General features: G+C 36.9%; 1 protein-coding gene across 1 annotated transcript in view; it reads right to left on the bottom strand.

Annotated features, from left to right (window-relative positions):
• Positions 1-17,877, bottom strand: part of LOC110606775 (E3 ubiquitin-protein ligase listerin) — a 38,880-nt gene that overhangs the window by 15,548 nt on the left and 5,455 nt on the right. Inside the window, exons 8-9 of the mRNA XM_021745764.2 lie at positions 658-1,316; positions 5-494 (exon numbers count right to left, since the gene is read on the bottom strand). Of these exons, the coding sequence (XP_021601456.1) occupies positions 5-494; positions 658-1,316 (1,149 nt within the window). The remainder of the gene's footprint in view (positions 1-4; positions 495-657; positions 1,317-17,877) is intronic.

Raw genomic sequence — 17,877 nt, 5'->3', positions numbered from 1 at the left:
TTACAAGAGATCTTATCAATGGGAAAGACTTAGCCAGCATTGGTCCAACTAAATAAACCAAAGGCCAAGTTTCACCTTTTTGTGCTGAATGCTGTTCCAGTAATGACAAAAATTTAATGACTGGTTCTACATCTTCAGTATTTCTTCCTGCATTCTCTTTTTGCTGAAACGTCTTTAGGCATTTCTCCTGAAATGCCACACAAAAAGTAGAAAGTAGATCATGTTCCATTGAATAAATGCCTGAAAGGATTTCCACAACACATTTTCCTAACTCTTGCAAATAATTCACAGGATACTTGATGTTCAATGATTCCACAATCTTCAGTTCAGAAGTCACAGTACCATCCTCAGAAGGATCCTTAGACATTCCAGTGGATGCTTTGTTCTCATTCTTGAAGCCAACGAACATATATTCTTGCCACAGGAGTTTTACTAGTATATCATCAACAAGACCAACTCTGAAATGATGTATGGAATCCAGACTATCATAATACCTGCCATCAAAGGAAAAATGTATTTGTGTAGATATATAAGAAAAATATACACCTAAACAACATACAGAAGAAAAAAAATAAAGAAGATCCTACTGGACACACAAGTAACTTAATAGAACAAAAGGTTAGAATTCTGTCTCAAGAGAACTGTACAATGTCGCACCTTGATGCATTATGCAACGCCCAAAGGAAACATTCTTTAAACGCCTGGAAAAATGCTAGATGAGCAGAACTTGTTGAATTGGAAAATATCCTTCCATCCCATAGGTTACGGAAAAATTCAAGAAAAAACTTCTCACCCTCTACTGATTTAGAAGGCACAATGTCCAAAAATATTACCAAAGCTGGATAAGAGACCTGTTGAGATCCAAAGCATCCACTCCTGAGAAAATGCCAAAACCGATCTAGCACAATTTTTTGAATACTCAACAAACTCCAACTTTCAGGAAACTTTTTTGAAAATAGCAATAGGGCATCCCACATTGACGAATGACAACTAGGATCCTTTTCCTTAAATGCACCAAGTATTGCAGCAGCAAGAGTTTTCATATTTCCTTCATTAAAAGCATGAGGAATGTTTTTAATGAAACTCTTTAAAGCTGAATATGTAGCAGAACGAATTGCAGGGCTCTGGGACTTCAAAAAGTCAAGGAAATATTTGTGGGCAGAGAATAGCTTTTCAGCATAAGAAATAGCAGTCATTCTAGCCTTCAAAGCATGTTTTGATGCAGTAGCTAGATTTTCAAATCCAGGTCGCTCAGATTGCACACAAACCAAAATGTCAAGAAGTGTGGCTAATGCCAGTATGGATGAAGATATCACCTGAAAACGAAGAAATAGTTTTCAAATTCAATATTAGTGAAAAGAAGCTATGTAGTTGTTGAAGATAAACGGCACACTATTGCTCTAAAGAGTCCTAGAATCAAAGCACAAAGTGGAAGTACATGGTGGGGCAGAAGATTTTGCTTCATCAACCAAATTGACCAAACAAACATCTTCAAAAGCAGCAATCCAAAGTTAACCATCAGTAGAATATGCAAAATGATTATAGCATTCACCGACTAATAAAATTTTGGAAAACTTACTATTTGGTTTGGTAACTGTAGCATAGAGAAACTCATTAGCTAGTCTCTCAGTTTTAAAAAATACTTTAAAATGTTAAAAATACAATAGAATGTCGCTGATGTTTTAAAAAGTCTACTATTAGTCTCTCTATTAATTTAAGCCATTAAGCTTTGCAAAAAAGCAGAAACGCTCTCGATACGGAATAACTAATTAATAGACATTTTTACAAAATTGAGAAATCAACTAACGAGTATTCCTGTAATTCATGGACTAAATAGTAAATTTCCTATAATACATGGACTAAATAGTAAATTTTCCTAAAATTTTTCAAAATGAATATAGTATTCATCATTAATAAAATACTTTTTCTTTGAGAATGGCAATGCAAATAGTAGTTTTGGGAGTAAGAAAATATAACAAACCCCCTCTTAATGCCATCCCATGACTAAAAAGTACAAGCAAAAGAATATATCCATGTATCCTAGAAAGAGAGAGAGAGAGTTATCTTGCTAATTGAGAACAATATACACTATTTTGAGAACCAATCAAAATAGAAAATGGAAAAGATATACCAAATAAATCCAAGAAAAATTGAAACAAGATAGTTCTAGGGAATATTCTTCTGACAAAAGTGGAAAGGATGTGTGGCCAAGAAATAGCCAATTTGATAGCCAAAAATCTCATTAAGGAGTTCAGCAGTTCAAATATCCTATCCCCAAAATAAGAATGAAATACAAGAATACTCTAAAACTCCCCAAAATTTTTCATGGTATCAAAACTTTTTCCTGATTTTAGGATTTAAATTCAATTTTTCCTTTTTAAGGTTTCAAAACCCTAAATCTACCTTTTTGATACTAACCCATCTAGAAACCTTCTCGCCTCTCACCACCGGCACCAGGAGAATCATTGGACCGTCGTCGACCCGACTGCCCAGCTCCAATGCCAGAAAAACCTGCGCGTGAGGCTCATGCGCCCTCCCTTCCTAGCGCGTGAGACATCATCGATGCTGCTTTGCCGATCCGATCACTTTAGCGACAATTTCGACCGTCTCTCCAGTCTTCCCGTGCCGCTACCCGCTCTTTTGGTGATTCGGTTAGGCTCTCTTGTGTGTACAACCTTGGGTACTTATATCTTTTCACGGTTCATTTGTCTTTACCATGACAGAGGATAAAAGAAGTCTTGATAGCAGAAGGTAAAAAGGTCTCGGCAAAAGGTAAAAGGGTCTCGATGGCAGAAAATAAAAGGTTCGATTTCTAACTCTAATAATCCTTTATTGCAAATTAGTCTCATAAAACTTGATGGAACCAATTATCTTGTTTGGTCAAGGTCTTATTTGTTGTTTATCAAAGCTAGAGGACTGCAAGGATATGTCACTGCTAATAAGAAGCAATCGGATGAAAGTGATCCAAATTTTCCTCAATGGGACTCGGATAATTGTCTTGTTATGACATGGTTACTTAACTCTGTGCAACCTCATATCTCTAAGTCCTATTTGTTAATTGATACAGTTGCAAAAATATGGAAAGGCTTTGTCCTTTAACTTATTCTAAAATTGGAAATGACGTCCAAATTTATGATATTCGGAATAAGATCCATGATACTAAGCAAGGAGAAATGACTATCTCTCAATTTGACTCTGAGTTACGTGACTTATGGCAGGAATTTAATTACTATCAAGACTTTCAGACAGACTGTACTGGAGATGCAATCAAATTTCAGAGAATGATTAAAAAGGAGTGGGTCTATGATTTTCTTGCAGGGTTGAATAACAAATATAATCCAATTCAGGTCCAAGTGTTGGGAAAAAATCATTTTCCTTCTCTAGAAGAGGCCCACACCCATGTTCAAGAGCAAAGTTATCAACATGCCATGCTCTATATTGCACCACACCAGTTGAAAAGGCTGGGTTGGCTACTAGTTTGAGCACACCGCAACCTCTTAATTCTGAGAAAAATCACCTACATTGTGACTATCGTAGAAAACCAACACATACCAAAGAGACTTGTCGAAAGTTATATGATCGTCCTAGAGGCTGTGGGGAGGAAATCAGGTACCTCCAAAACTCGAGCTAATTTAGCAGAAACTGTGGAGATTAAGGAGACAACAGCGGCTGAGTTTCTTTCCCCTAGTAAAATTTAGAGTCTCAAGTGCTTCCTATCTCATATTGACACCCCTTCATCCTCTGATGCCACATCTAACTTTGCAAAGTTAGGTAATGATTCCTCTCTTGATATTGTTCCATGGATTATTGATTCTGGCGCGAATAAATACATGACAGACTTTTTAAAGGCTTTCTCAATTATTCTTTCTCTAACCAAAGATAATATCAGAATTGTGGATGATTCTTTTACTCCCATATCCGAAACAAATTCTGTTATTTACACACCAATATTAAATTATCATCTACCCTTCACATTTCCTTTTATCTATCAGTACTATCACCAATACTCTTAACTGTAAAATTGAATTATTTCCTAATCATTGTGTTATTCAGGATCTTCTCACAGGGAAGAGGATTGGCAATGGTAGGCTACACAATGGCTCATACATGTTGAAAGGTGATCCAGGTTTTCTGATATCTCAAGCCTGTTTTGGAAAAAATAAGGATGTCAATCAAAAAATAATACAGTGGCATAGGCGATTAGCGTATCCATCATTTTATCTTAGAAAAACTATCCTAGTTTGTTTGCCAGAACTCAGTTTGGTTCTTTATTTTGTAATGCTTGTGCATATGCTAAGCACACTAGAAACTCTTATCCTTCGAGTCATAATAAAAGCCAAATTCCTTTTGTAACTATTCATTCTGATGTTTGGATGCCTACTCAAACTGTCTCCTTATTTGGCACTCGATGATTTGTCACTCGATGATTTGTCACCTTTATTGATTATTGCACTCGAATGACTTGGGTCTATTTGATTATGACTTGAGTCTATTTGATTAAAGCTAAAAGTGATGTCTTTTCTTGTTTTCAATCCTTTCATAAGATGATTTGTACTCAATTTGATACTAAGGTGAAAATTTTGAGAACACACAATGGAAGAAAATACATGGATAGTAGTTTTTCTGCTTATATGGAGAATAATGAGATAGTACACCAAACCAATTATCCTTATACTAGTGCTCAAAATAGCATTGCTGAAAGAAAAAACAAGCATCTATTGTAAGTAGATCGATCTCTTATGTTCACCACGAACCTACCAAAGTATATTGGGGAAATACAGTTCTTGTATTTGCTTATTTTATCAATAGAATGCTCCTTAAGGCTCTTGACTTTATGAGTCCTTTGGAGGTACTATAAGGGAAGAATTCATACATTGTTACACCAAAAATATTTGAGTGTGTTTGCTTTGTCCATACTAAGACGACAGAAAAGTTGGACCCTAAGACCTTTAAGTGTGTGTTGGTTGGATATTCTCTGACACAGAAGAGATATAGGTGTTATCACCCTCCATTAGGAGACAAACTCCATCTAAGAAATACTTTGTCAGTATGAATGTTACCTTCTAAGAAACTGAACTCTACTTCAGTTCCACTCACTCACCTCTTCAGTAGGAGAATAATGAGCAAAAAAATGTGAAGATTTTTGGAAGAATATTGAGTATTCTTGTATTTCACTCTTGATTTGTACAATATGTCTACATGGCTATTTATACACAAAGAATCATATCTAAACAGGAAGCAAATAATCAAATAATAATTACAGAGATAATTAAGGATCCTAATCAAATCAAATCAAATCCCTAGAATCAATTAGGATTAGCAAATAAGTCAACACTCCCCCTCAAGTTGGTGCAAAGATGTCACACATGCCCAACTTGCAAATCAGATTATGATAGATCTTGTTGTTAAGCCCTTTAGTAAACACATCCGCAAGTTGCTCAGTAGAAGTCACATGAACTAGGCTCAAGACACCGTCTGTTAATTTTTCTTTAATGAAGTGCCGATCAATTTCAATGTGCTTCGTTCGGTCATGTTGGACTGGGTTTTGTGCTATACTTATAGCAGCTTTATTGTCACAATACAAGATTATCTTGTCTCTCTCGGACAATCTCAACTCTTCCAATAACTTCTGCAACCATAAGAGTTCACACACTCCTTGGGCCATTGCTCTGTATTCTGCTTCCGCACTTGACCGAGCAACAACACTTTGTTTTTTGCTCCTCCAAGTGACAAGGTTTCCCCCCACAACTGTGCAGTAGCCAGATGTGGATCTCCTGTCATCGAGAGATCCTGCCCAATCTGCATCTGTAAAACTTTCAATTCGGAGATGACCATGTTTGGAATAAAGAAGCCCTTTCCCTGGCGCAGACTTTAGGTATCTCAAGATGCGAAGTACAGCTTGCATATGAGTCTCGCGAGGGTCATGCATGAATTGGCTGACTAAGCTAACAGCATAGGCTATATCCGGTCGAGTGTGTGAGAGATAAATCAACCTTCCTACCAATCTCTGATATCTTCCAATATCCACGGACTCACCAGTTCCTGCTTTCAGCTTGTGGTTACTTTCAATGGGAGATTCTGCTGGCTTACACCCCATCATACCAGTTTCTTTCAAAAGATCCAGAATGTACTTTCTTTGAGAGATGAAAATTCCTTTTTCTGATCTGGCCACCTCGATACCTAGAAAATATTGCAGTTTTCCCAGATCTTTGATTTCAAATTCCTGAGCTAACAACCTCTTTAGTTGAGCCATTTCCTCTTTGTCATCACCTGTCACCACTATATCATCAACATACACAATAAGAAGGGTGATCTTACCCTTATGATGTTTGATAAACAGAGTGTGATCAGCATTGCTTTGTTGGTAACCGAAGGACATCATGGCTCTGCTAAACCTGTCAAACCAAGCTCTGGGAGATTGTTTTAGCCCATACAAAGCCTTTTTTAACTTGCACACCTTTCAGCGAACCCAGGAGGAATTTCCATGAATACTTCTTCCTCTAAATCTCCATGGAGGAAAGCATTCTTCACATCAAACTGTTGCAAGTCCCAGTCCAAGTTGGCCGCGCAAGATAACAGAACTCTGATTGAATTCATTTTTGCAACTGGGGCAAATGTCTCTTGATAATCCACTCCATAGGTTTGGGTGAAACCTTTAGCAACCAATCTGGCCTTAAATCGTTCAATTGTGCCATCAGCTTTATGTTTCACTGTGAATACCCATTTACAGCCAACGAGTTTCTTCTCAGGTGGAAGAGTGACAAGCTCCCAAGTTTCATTTTTAGCCAATGCTTTCATCTCTTCAATCATTGCTTTCTTCCATTTAGGATCTGCAAGAGCTTTCTTCCAATCCTGTGGAATAGACACAGAGGAAATAGACAAGGCAAAGGCTCTATAGGAAGGTGATAAAGATTCATAAGAAACAAAGTTAGAAATAGGGTGTTTAGTGCAAGATCTGACCCCTTTTCTTTGTGCAATAGGTTTATCTAAGTCATTGAAACATTCAAGAGTTGTGGGTAACTCACCAGAAGAAAGAGTTGTGGGTAACTCACCAGAAGAAGATTCATGACTAGGTAACTCACCAGGAGAAGAGTCTTGACTCTGAGTAGACTGCATAATGGCTTCTTCTGCCTTGTCTCTCCTTGAATACCTTCTCAAATCTGGCTTGTCCAAACGACCAGTTCTCTCTCCCTGATTGGACATCTCCCCCTGTCTACTAGAACTCAAACTTTCTGGTTGAACCATATCACTCAAAATCACAGAATTCGGGATCACCTCTTCTTGCTCATTATTCTCCCCCTGAAGAGGTGAGGGGTTGGTACTGAAGTAGGGTTCAGTTTCTCGGAAGGTAACATCCATACTAACGAAGTATTTCCTAGAGGGAGGATGATAACACTTGTATCCTTTCTGTGTTGGAGAATATCCAACAAACACACATTTAAGGGCCTTGGGATCCAGTTTTCCTGCCGTCCTAGTATGGACAAAGCAAACACACCCAAATACTTTTGGTGGAACAACGTATGAATTCTTCCCTTGTAAAACCGCCAAAGGACTCATAAAGTCAAGGTTCTTGAGAGGCATTCTATTGATAAGATAAGCAGATGCAAGAATTGCATCTCCCCAATATGCTTTGGGTAGATTCATGGTGAACATAAGAGATCGAGCTACCTCCAATAGATGCCTATTTTTCCTCTCAGCAACGCCATTTTGAGCACTAGTATAAGGACAACTAGTCTGGTGTATTATCCCATTATTCTCCAAATAAGCAGAAAAGCTACTATCCATGTATTCTCTTCCATTGTCAGTTCTCAAAATTTTCACCTTAGTATTAAATTGAGTACAAACCATCTTATGAAAGGATTGAAAACAAGAAAAGACATCACTTTTAGCTTTAATCAAATAGACCCAAGTCATTCGAGTACAACAATCAATAAAGGTGACAAACCATCGATTACCAGACAATGAGACAGTTTGAGTAGGCCCCCAAACATCAGAATGAATAATCGCAAAAGGAATTTGACTTTTATTATGACTCAAAGGATAGGATGTTCTAGTGTGTTTAGCATACTCACAAGCATCACAAAATAGAGAATCAAACTGAGTTCTAGCAAACAAATTAGGATAAAGTTTTTCTAAGGCAAAGAATGATGGATGTCCTAACCGTCTGTGCCACTGTATTATTTCCTGATTGACATCTTTATTTTCTCCAAAACAGGCTTGAGATATCGAAGAACCTGGATCACCCTCCAACATATATAAGCCATCATGCAGTCTACCATTGCCAATCCTCTTTCCTGTGTGAAGATCCTGAATAACACAATGATCAGGAAAGAATTCAATTTTACAATTAAGGGCATTGGTGATAGCACTAACAGATAAAAGGTTGACAGGAAAGTGGGGAACATGGAGGACAGATGATAATTTAATATTGGATGTGCAAATAACAGAACCTGTTCCGGATATGGGAGTAAAAGAGCCATCAGCAATTTTGACACTATCTTTGGTTAGGGAAGGAAAATAATTGAGAAGGCCTTTAGACGAACCTGTCATGTGTCTATTCGCACCAGAATCGATAATCCATGGAATATTATGGAGAGATGAAGTATTACCTGACTTTACAACGTCAGATGTGGCACTAAAGAATGAGGAATCAGAGTTAGGAATCGAGATTCTTGTACCTTCTGCTATCGACACCCTTTTACCTTCTGCCATTGACACCCTTTTACCTTCTGTCATGGTAAAGGTTTATAAACGGTGACAGAATAGGAGGTATTCAAGGGTGTACACACAAGAGAGCCCAATCGATTCACCAAAAGGACCGGGTAGCAGCACGGGAAGGCCGGAAAGATGATCGGAATCGTCGCCGGAGTGATCGGAGCAGCAAAGCAGTGGCAGATGATGGGTCACGCGCCGGGAAGCGCCGGGTCACGCGCCGGGAAGAGGTGGCGCGTGAGCCTCACGCGCAAGCTTTTCCGGCGTCGGGGCTGGTCGATCGGCCGGCGGCAGTCCGACGGTTCTTCTGGTGCCGGCGGTGAGAGAGTGAAGGGCTCCTAAATGGGTTAGTACCAAAAAAGTAAATTTAGGGTTTTGAAACCCTGAAGAGGAAAAATTGAATTTGAACCCAAAAAATCAGGAAAAAGGCTTTGATACCATGAAGATTTTTGGAAGAATATTGAGTATTCTTGTATTTCACTCTTGATTTGTACAATATGTCTACATGGCTATTTATACACAAAGAATCATATCTAAACAGGAAGCAAATAATCAAATAATAATTACAGAGATAATTAAGGATCCTAATCAAATCAAATCAAATCCCTAGAATCAATTAGGATTAGCAAATAAGTCAACAAAATGTAATCCCGAATTCTGTGATTCTGAATGATATAGTTCAGGTAGAGAATTCGAGTTCTAGTAGACAGGGAACAGGAGGGAGAGAATTGAACGTTTGGACAAGTCATATTTGAGGAGGTATTCGAGAAGAGACAAAGCAGAAAAAGTGATTATGCAATCTACTCAGAGTCAAAACTCTTCTTCTAGTGAGTTACCCACAACTCTTGAATGCTCCAATGACTTAGATAAACCTATTGCACAAAGAAAAGGGGTCAGATCTTATACTAAACACCCTATTTCTAATTTTGTTTCTTATGAATCATTGTCTCCCTCCTATAGAGCCTTTGCCTTGTCTATTTCCTCTGTATCTATTCCACAAAATTGAAAGGAAACTCTTGCAGATCCTAAATGGAAGGAAGCCATGATTGAAGAGATGAAAGCATTGGCAAAAAATGAGATCTGAGAGCTTGTTACTCTCTCACCTGAGAAGAAACTTATTGGCTGCAAGTGGGTGTTCACAGTGAAACACAAAGCTGATGGCACAATTGAACGATTTATGGCCAGATTGGTTGCTAAAGAATTCACCCAAACCTATGGAGTGGATTATCAAGAGACATTTGCCCCAGTTGCAAAAATGAACTCAATCAGAGTCCTATAATCTCGTACAACCAACTTGGACTGAGACTTACAGCAGTTTGATGTGAAGAATGCTTTTCTCCATGGAGATTTAAAGGAAGAAGTGTTTATAGAGATCCCTTCTGGGTTCGCTGATGAGAAAACACAAGAAAAAGTGTGCAAATTAAAAAAAACCTTGTATGGACTAAAACAATCTCCTAGAGCTTGATTTGACAGATTTAGTAGAGCCATAATATTCTTTGATTACCAACAAAGCAATATTGATCACAATCTGTTTATTAAACATCACAAAAGTAAGATCACCCTTCTTATTGTGTTCTTATTGTGTATGTTGATAATATAGTTGTGACAGGAAATGGCTCAACTAAAAAGGTTGTTGGCTCAAAAATTTAAAATCAAAGATCTACGAAAACTGCAATATTTCCTAGTAGGTATTGAGGTGGCTAGATTAGAAAAAGAAATCTTCATCTCCTAAAGAAAGTACATTCTGGATTTTTGAAAGAAACTGGTATGTTGGAGTGTAAACTAGCAGAAGCTCCTATTGAAAGTAATCACAAGATGCAAGCAGGAATTGGTGAGTAAGTGATATTGGAAGATACCAAAGATTGATATGAAGATTGATAGAGAGGTTGATTTATCTCTCACACACTCGACCAAAAATCACCCATATTGTTAGCTTAGTCAGCCAATTCATGCATGACCCTCACGAGACTCATATGCAGTCTGTACTTCGCATCTTGAGATATCTAAAGTCTGTGCCAGCGGCAGGACTTCTTTACTCCAAACATGGTCACCTCCGAGTTGAAACTTTTACAGATATAGACTGGACGGAATCTCTCAATTACAGGAGATCCACCTCTGGCTACTGCAGAGTTGTGGGTGGAAATCTTATCACCTGGAGGAGCAAAAAACAAAGTATTGATGCTCAATCAAGTGTTGAAGCAGAATACAGAGCAATGGCCCAAGATGTGTGTAAACTTTTATGGTTACAGAAATTATTGGAAGAGTTAAGATTGCCCGAGAGAAACAAGATAACTTTGTATTATGACAATAAAACTGTCATCAGTATAGCACAAAATCCAGTCCAACATGACTGAAAAAAGCACATTGAGATTGATCGGCACTTCATTAAAGAAAAATTAATAGACGGTGTCTTGAGCTTAGTTCATATGACTTCTATTGGGAAACTTGCGGATGTATTTACTAAAAGGCTCAACAATAAGATCTACCATAATCTTATTTGCACGTTGAGTATATGCGATATATTTGCACCAACTTGAAGAGGGAGTGTTAACTTATTTGCTGATTCTAGGGATATGATTTGATTTGATCAGGATACTTAATTACCTCTGTAATTATTATTTAATTATTTGTTTCCTGTTTAGTTATAATTCTTTATACATAAATAGTCATGTAAACCCAATTGTAAAGATTTAAAAGTGAAATACAAGAATACTCTAAAATTCCCCAAAATTCTTTATATCTAAATTAAATTAAAAGGATATAAATGGGGGAAAAATGAAACTCAAAAGGAATTACCATTTATCTTTATCCCAATTGTGATGTAAAAAGGAGCATCCAAAAGATTAAAAAAGAGACAAAAATTATTATTTGTCCTACACAACTTTCACATTTACCAATTAATAGAAAACAAAATATGAGTTTCAGATAGAACTCATTCAAGAAAACAAATTAATGCAACTTTGTGAATGGACATGGATATAATGAATTTCAGAATAAAAATTCAATAAATAGCAGCACAAGCATTTTTCTTCAGACTTCTTATGATTAATTACATGTTTTTTTACCTACATATCAATGGGCAGCCGAGAGAGAGAGAGAGAGAGAGAGAAGAACATGCACTTACAACTACAGACTTATAAAGCAATTATACAATTAAATCAATTTTCAATTTCATAACCATTAAGAAAGATTGTTTTAAATATGCATTAAATTAGGGAAATCACTAATCACACTAAATTAGGAAGGATGCTCAGCACTTAATCAGGAATATGATTTTCTTATTATATATTTTCCCATTTAGGATTTTCTGTATTCTATATCCATAAGCTTGGGAGAATAATCAAGTAATCAATTGTAAAAATAACTCTCTTCTTACCTTCTATTTCCACAGGGTATCAAAGCCATAAAGGCCTGCATCTAAATCCCCATTTTCTGCTCTAGTCTACAGCTTTCTGTCCTTTTTCTGCCACACTAATCCAGGGTGTGAGGCAGTTAGTCTCAGCACCTGTCCAAAAGCAGTCACTCACTGGCAAAGTCTACATCTAGAATCGCATTGCCGAGTCCTCCACATAACGCCACACATTGCCCCAATATCCTGGTGCATTGTTCACGCACCAGCGTGACACACTTCTCCAGCAACCTTTATTCACCGGAACCAACTCTGGTCGCCTCACTGGAGACTGCCAACCTCATCCAGCCGCTTTCCCGGCTTTGGTCCTTGCAATCAAATCCACCAGATACAATATTTTTATTTCCAAGACGAAAAAAAAAGGAGGATAAGGAAAGTATCTGAAGAGGACGTAACTTCACTATATTCTATTACTTTAACTAGGACTACTTGTGATATGTATTTTCTGTACCAAGCAAAAAAACAACAAATATAATCTTCCTCTGTTTCCTCTGCAACCTGGTAATTCATCTGCATATTTGACACAATCTTCATCTATGAAGTCATGGATTCTTGACTCAGGTGCCTCCAATAACATACCCAGTTGCTAAAATCTTCCCCCCACTCTTGATTCTTTTTCATTTTTTTCTGATGTTATCCTAGCTAATGGATCCAAAACAGTAGTTAAAAGGAATAGGTAAGGTTCACCCTCTTCCTTTATCTTTAAATTTAGTTTGGTTCGCACCAGAATGTCCATATAATTTGATATCCATTAGTAAATTAACTAAACACTTAAATTGTTTTGTGACCTTTTCTAATTTTGTTCTTGTGCAGGACCAAGGCACAGGAAAGATGATTTGCACAAGCCAAGAATCACAAGAACTATATCATCTTGTTGACTGTAGCACGATTGTAGGACTATTCAGCATAACTTCAGCACGATTTGTTTGATTTGACTACCTTAAATTTTTGTAAGATATTGTAATTGAATAATTAGTGTAGTTTCCTTTTTTGGACTAGAGAACATGTATAAATACCTGTAAATTTCTCACTTCAATATACAAGAAAAAAAGAGTCTTTTATACCCTATAATTCTTCGTGGTATCAAAGCCCGTGCTCTCTTTGTGGAGGTGAGTACTTTCTCTCCCAGCACTGGTGTTTCTGCTGTTTTGCCTTCTTTTTTTTTTCTACTCCTGATTTTCAGCAAACTCAAGAGGTGGTGCTACAATATCTCCCTTTTGCCACCGCCCACTCCAAGAGATAGCCCAGATGCCAATCAGCCCATCCCTAGAAGCCCGCTGCTGTGTGTGAGTCCACGCGCCAATTCAAAATTTTCAGGCACTATTCACGTGCCGGTGCATGAAGTGCATTCCGCCTCCACCAATCACCTTCCTTGTCCAGACATCTTCTCACCAAACCCCAGATGCATCTACCTGGTTTTTGACTTGTAATGGATCTCTACTCTCCATTAGAATCTTTAGAGAGATAACCGCTACCACTGCTCCCTCTAGTTCCTTGTCTTGGTCAAAGTGCTCTTCCAAAATTTTTCTTCCCTACTCTCCATGTCCAAGGCAAGATTATATTCGAATAGTTGATGGCTCCTATACTCCCATAGCTGGCACAGGTTTTGTTAATTATACTCCAAATATCACTCTCTCATTTGTCCTTTATGTACTCAGTTTTCCTGTTAATTTGTTATCCACCAATGCTTTCACTAATTCTCTCAATTGTAAAGTGGAATTCTTTCCCACTCACTGTATCCTTCAAAATTTATGAACCGAGAAGAGGATTTGTACTAATAGGCTGCAAGATGACTTATATATTTTGGATGGCAACACAAGAGTTGATTCAAATCAAGCTCTTCTAAGTACGAATAAAGATGTCACTAAAGAAATAATTTAGTGACAGGAGGTTAGGGCATCCTTCATTTTTTGCTTTAGAGCAATTATATCCCAAATTGTTTAGGCGAGCTGAGGTTAATTTCTTATGTTATAATGCTTGTGAATTTACCAAACACACAAGGAACTTTTATCCTTTGAATAACAATAAAAGTAATTTTCCTTTTATGACCATTCACTCTAACGTATGAGTCCCACAGAACATGTGTCTTTATTTGGTAATAGATGATTTGTTACCTTTATTGACTATTGTACCATATTAACTTGGATCTATTTGTTGAAAGCAAACAATGAAGTGTTTTCTTGTTTCAAGACTTTTCATAAGATAATACGTATACAGTTTGATTCTTATTGAATCCCACATCAATTTAAAAAAGGGTAATGTGCCCCTTATATGGACCATAGGCACTCCTCCTCCTTGAACTAACTTTTGGAGTGAGTTAGATCTGACCCAGATTTAACATGGTATCAGAGCCTCCCATTTGATGTTGGACCTCCCATACAAATGTGTCACACTTCAGTATGGTCCTAGGCATGAGGGGTGGTCCTAGGTGTGAGGGGTGTGTTAAATCCCATATCGGTTTGGCAACACTACTCCCCAGCTTTTGGGGCCTAACCCAGATTTAACAATTTTAAAGTGAAGATCCTGATATCAGACAATGGAACAGAATACATTTTGAAAGGATTCCAAAATTATCTTAAGACAAATGGAATAATACATCAAACTAGTTGTGTTTACACTAGTGCACATAATGGAATTGCAGAATGGAATTGCAGTTTGCCAGATCCCTTATTTTCACCATGAATCTACCTAAACCATACTGAGAAGATGTGGTTCTTTCAGCTGCCTATCTTTCTAATCGGATGCCATTGAAAGCTTTTGACTATAAGAGTCCTTCAAAAGTTCTACAAGGTAAAACTTCCTGTACTATTCCTCCAAAGGCTTGTTGTTGTGTTACGTTGGGAAATTGGAACCTAGAGCTCTTAAATATGTATTTATTGAATATTCTCCTACACAAAAAAGATACAAGTGTTATCACCCTCCTTCTAAGAAGTATTTTGTGAGTATGGATGTCACTTTCAGGAAATTTGAATCATATTCTCCTCCACCTCCATCACCTCTTCAGGGGGAGAATGAGAAACAGAAAGAAATGATCCTTGATTCCATACTTCTTGATATTCATGCGAGGAAAAGAGCCAATTTCAAGGGAAGAATGTTGCTCAGGAAGAGAATGATAGTCATGGGGAATAGAGAGCCAAGTTCAGGGGAGGATGTTGATGTTAGGCAACTGGATAGACCAAATTTGAGGACATATAGAATAAAAGAAAAACGAATAAAGCAATCGAATAGTCTATACCATGCCAAGAATCATCCTCAAATTCTCCGGTGAGTTATATTAGTTCTCGATGATTGCTCATAGAAAAGGAGTGAGATCTTGTGCGATATCCATTATCTAACTTTGTTTCTTATGATTCCTTGTCTCTTATCCATAAATCCTTTGTTTTATCTATTTCCTCTGTGCCTATTTTACAGCACTGGAACAAAGCTCTTAATGATCCAAAATGTGAAGGAGCAATGGTTAAAGAAATGAAAGTTTTGAAAAAAAAAAATTGAGACTTAGAGAGCTTGTGACTCTTCCATCAGAGAAGAAATTTATTAGCTATAAATGGGTGTTCACGGTAAAACACAAGACTGACAGTTCAATTAAGAGATACAAAGCTAGATTGGTGGCTAAAGATTTTACCCAAACCTATGGAGGAGTAAATTATCAAGAGACATTTGCTCCTGCTGCTAAGATGAATACGATCCATATATTGTTATCTTGTGCAGACAATCTTGATTGGGAACTTGCAACAGTTTAATATTAAAAATGCATTCCTTCACATGAAGTTTTAGAAGAGGAGGTGTACATGGAGATTCCTACATGATTTGATGATAAGAACACACAAGGAAAAGTTTGTAGACTGAAGAAAGCTTTGTATGGTTTAAAGCAATCTCCTAAAGCGTGATTTGAGCAATTTAGCAAAGGCATGACTTCCTTTGGATATAGACAGAGTAATGTTGATCATACCTTATTCATTAGACACTATAAAGGTAAAATCACACTACTCATTGTCTATGTTGATGACAATATGGTAACTGAAGATGAGACAAAAGAAATGTCTCAACTAAAAAATCTTCTTGCTCAAGAGTTCGAGATCAAAGATCTAGGAAAATTGTAGTTTTCTTGGGAATTGAAGTAGTTAGATCAAATGAGGGATTTTTATCTCTCAAAGGAAGTATATCCTAAATCTCTTAGAATAAACTGGCGATGTTAGGTTGCAAGCCTGCAAAAACTCCTATCGAGAGCAATCATAAACTACAGTCAAAGATTAGTGATTCATTTGACCAAAGAACACATCAGAGATTGGTAGGAAGATTAATATATTTATCTCACACTAGGCTTAATATTGCATATGCAATGAGCTTGGTAAGCCAATATATGCATGATCCTTGAGAGACTCATTTGCAAGCTATTTTTCGTATTTTGCAGTATTTGAAGTCTGGTCTAGAAAAAAGACTTCTTTTCTCCAAACATGATCACCTCCAAGTAGAAGATTTTACAGATACTGATTGGGCTGGATCTCCAAACGATAGACGATCAACTTCTGGCTATTGTAATCTTGTGGGAGGAAACTTAGTAACTTAGAGAAGCAAGAAGCAAAGTGTAGTTATTCAATCAAGTGTTGAAGCATAATATAGTGCAATAGCTCTTGGAGTTTGTGAATTACTATGGCTACAGAAATTGTTGGAAGATTTGAAGTTGTTAAGGAAAACCAGTCTCTTCTTATTTTGTTTTGTGACAACAAAAATGCCATCACTATAATTCACAATCTCGTCCAACATGATCGAACGAAATATAAAGATATTGATCTTTACTTCATAAAGGAAAAAGTGACATAAGGTTCCTTGAGTATACTACATGTGATATCTGATAAACAATTAGCTGATGCATTGACCAAAGGTCTAACAACATGATCTTTCACATTTTGATTTGCAAGTTGGGCATATGTAATATCTTTGTACCAACTCGAGGGGGAGTGTTGAACTAGAGTAAGATTGTAGGACTATTCAGCATGATTTGTTTGATTTGATTAGCTTAATTTCTATAAGATATTATGATCGAGTAATTAGTGTAGTTTTCTTTTTGGGCTATAGAACATGTATAAATACCTGTAAATTTCTCATTTCTTGTATAATATACAAGAAAGAACGATTCTTTTATACTCTATAATTCTTCATGGGTGATGGCAAAACAATAGCTAAGGAAAAGGTTTTATGTGCACCTTTTATAGCAAAAATGAATGAAATTTGAAATTAACAACCTTTTAAAAATAATTCCTTGAATCCAGTGAAGACTCGGTCGTTTCGTATTGATTCATCGGATTCACTATTAATTATTTCAACTTAATTGCATTCTCGTACATTTGCGATTTGCCCCATAGATGCGAATCGCTAGAATGTAGAATTGAATGGAGAATTGTAAAATTCAAGTACATTTAAGATTTGCCTCATAGATTCAAATCAATATGATGGATAATATGAGTCATAAGATTGGAATCAAGAATCATAAAATTCTAACAACAGTGACCACTCTTGTATTTTTTTTTTAAAGCATGTCCTTATATGCACTACTAACTAGGAAATTTGTGTCACGTTGTAAAAAATAAAAGTTCAAGTATGTAATGGGACGAAAATAAAGATGAGGATGCTACCAGTACTTTTTGGTAAAAGTCACTTGGAAAATATGCATTTGGCCTACACATTTATATAACAGACAATATTCCACAAAGAAACAATCAATAATGTCGCATGCACAAAATACACAGATTACACGG

The sequence above is a fragment of the Manihot esculenta genome, chromosome 18 (genome assembly GCF_001659605.2).
Source record: "Manihot esculenta cultivar AM560-2 chromosome 18, M.esculenta_v8, whole genome shotgun sequence".
NCBI lineage: Eukaryota > Viridiplantae > Streptophyta > Magnoliopsida > Malpighiales > Euphorbiaceae > Manihot > Manihot esculenta.
Note: the sequence above shows the minus strand (reverse complement) of the source record. Positions and strands in the feature narration are given on the sequence as shown.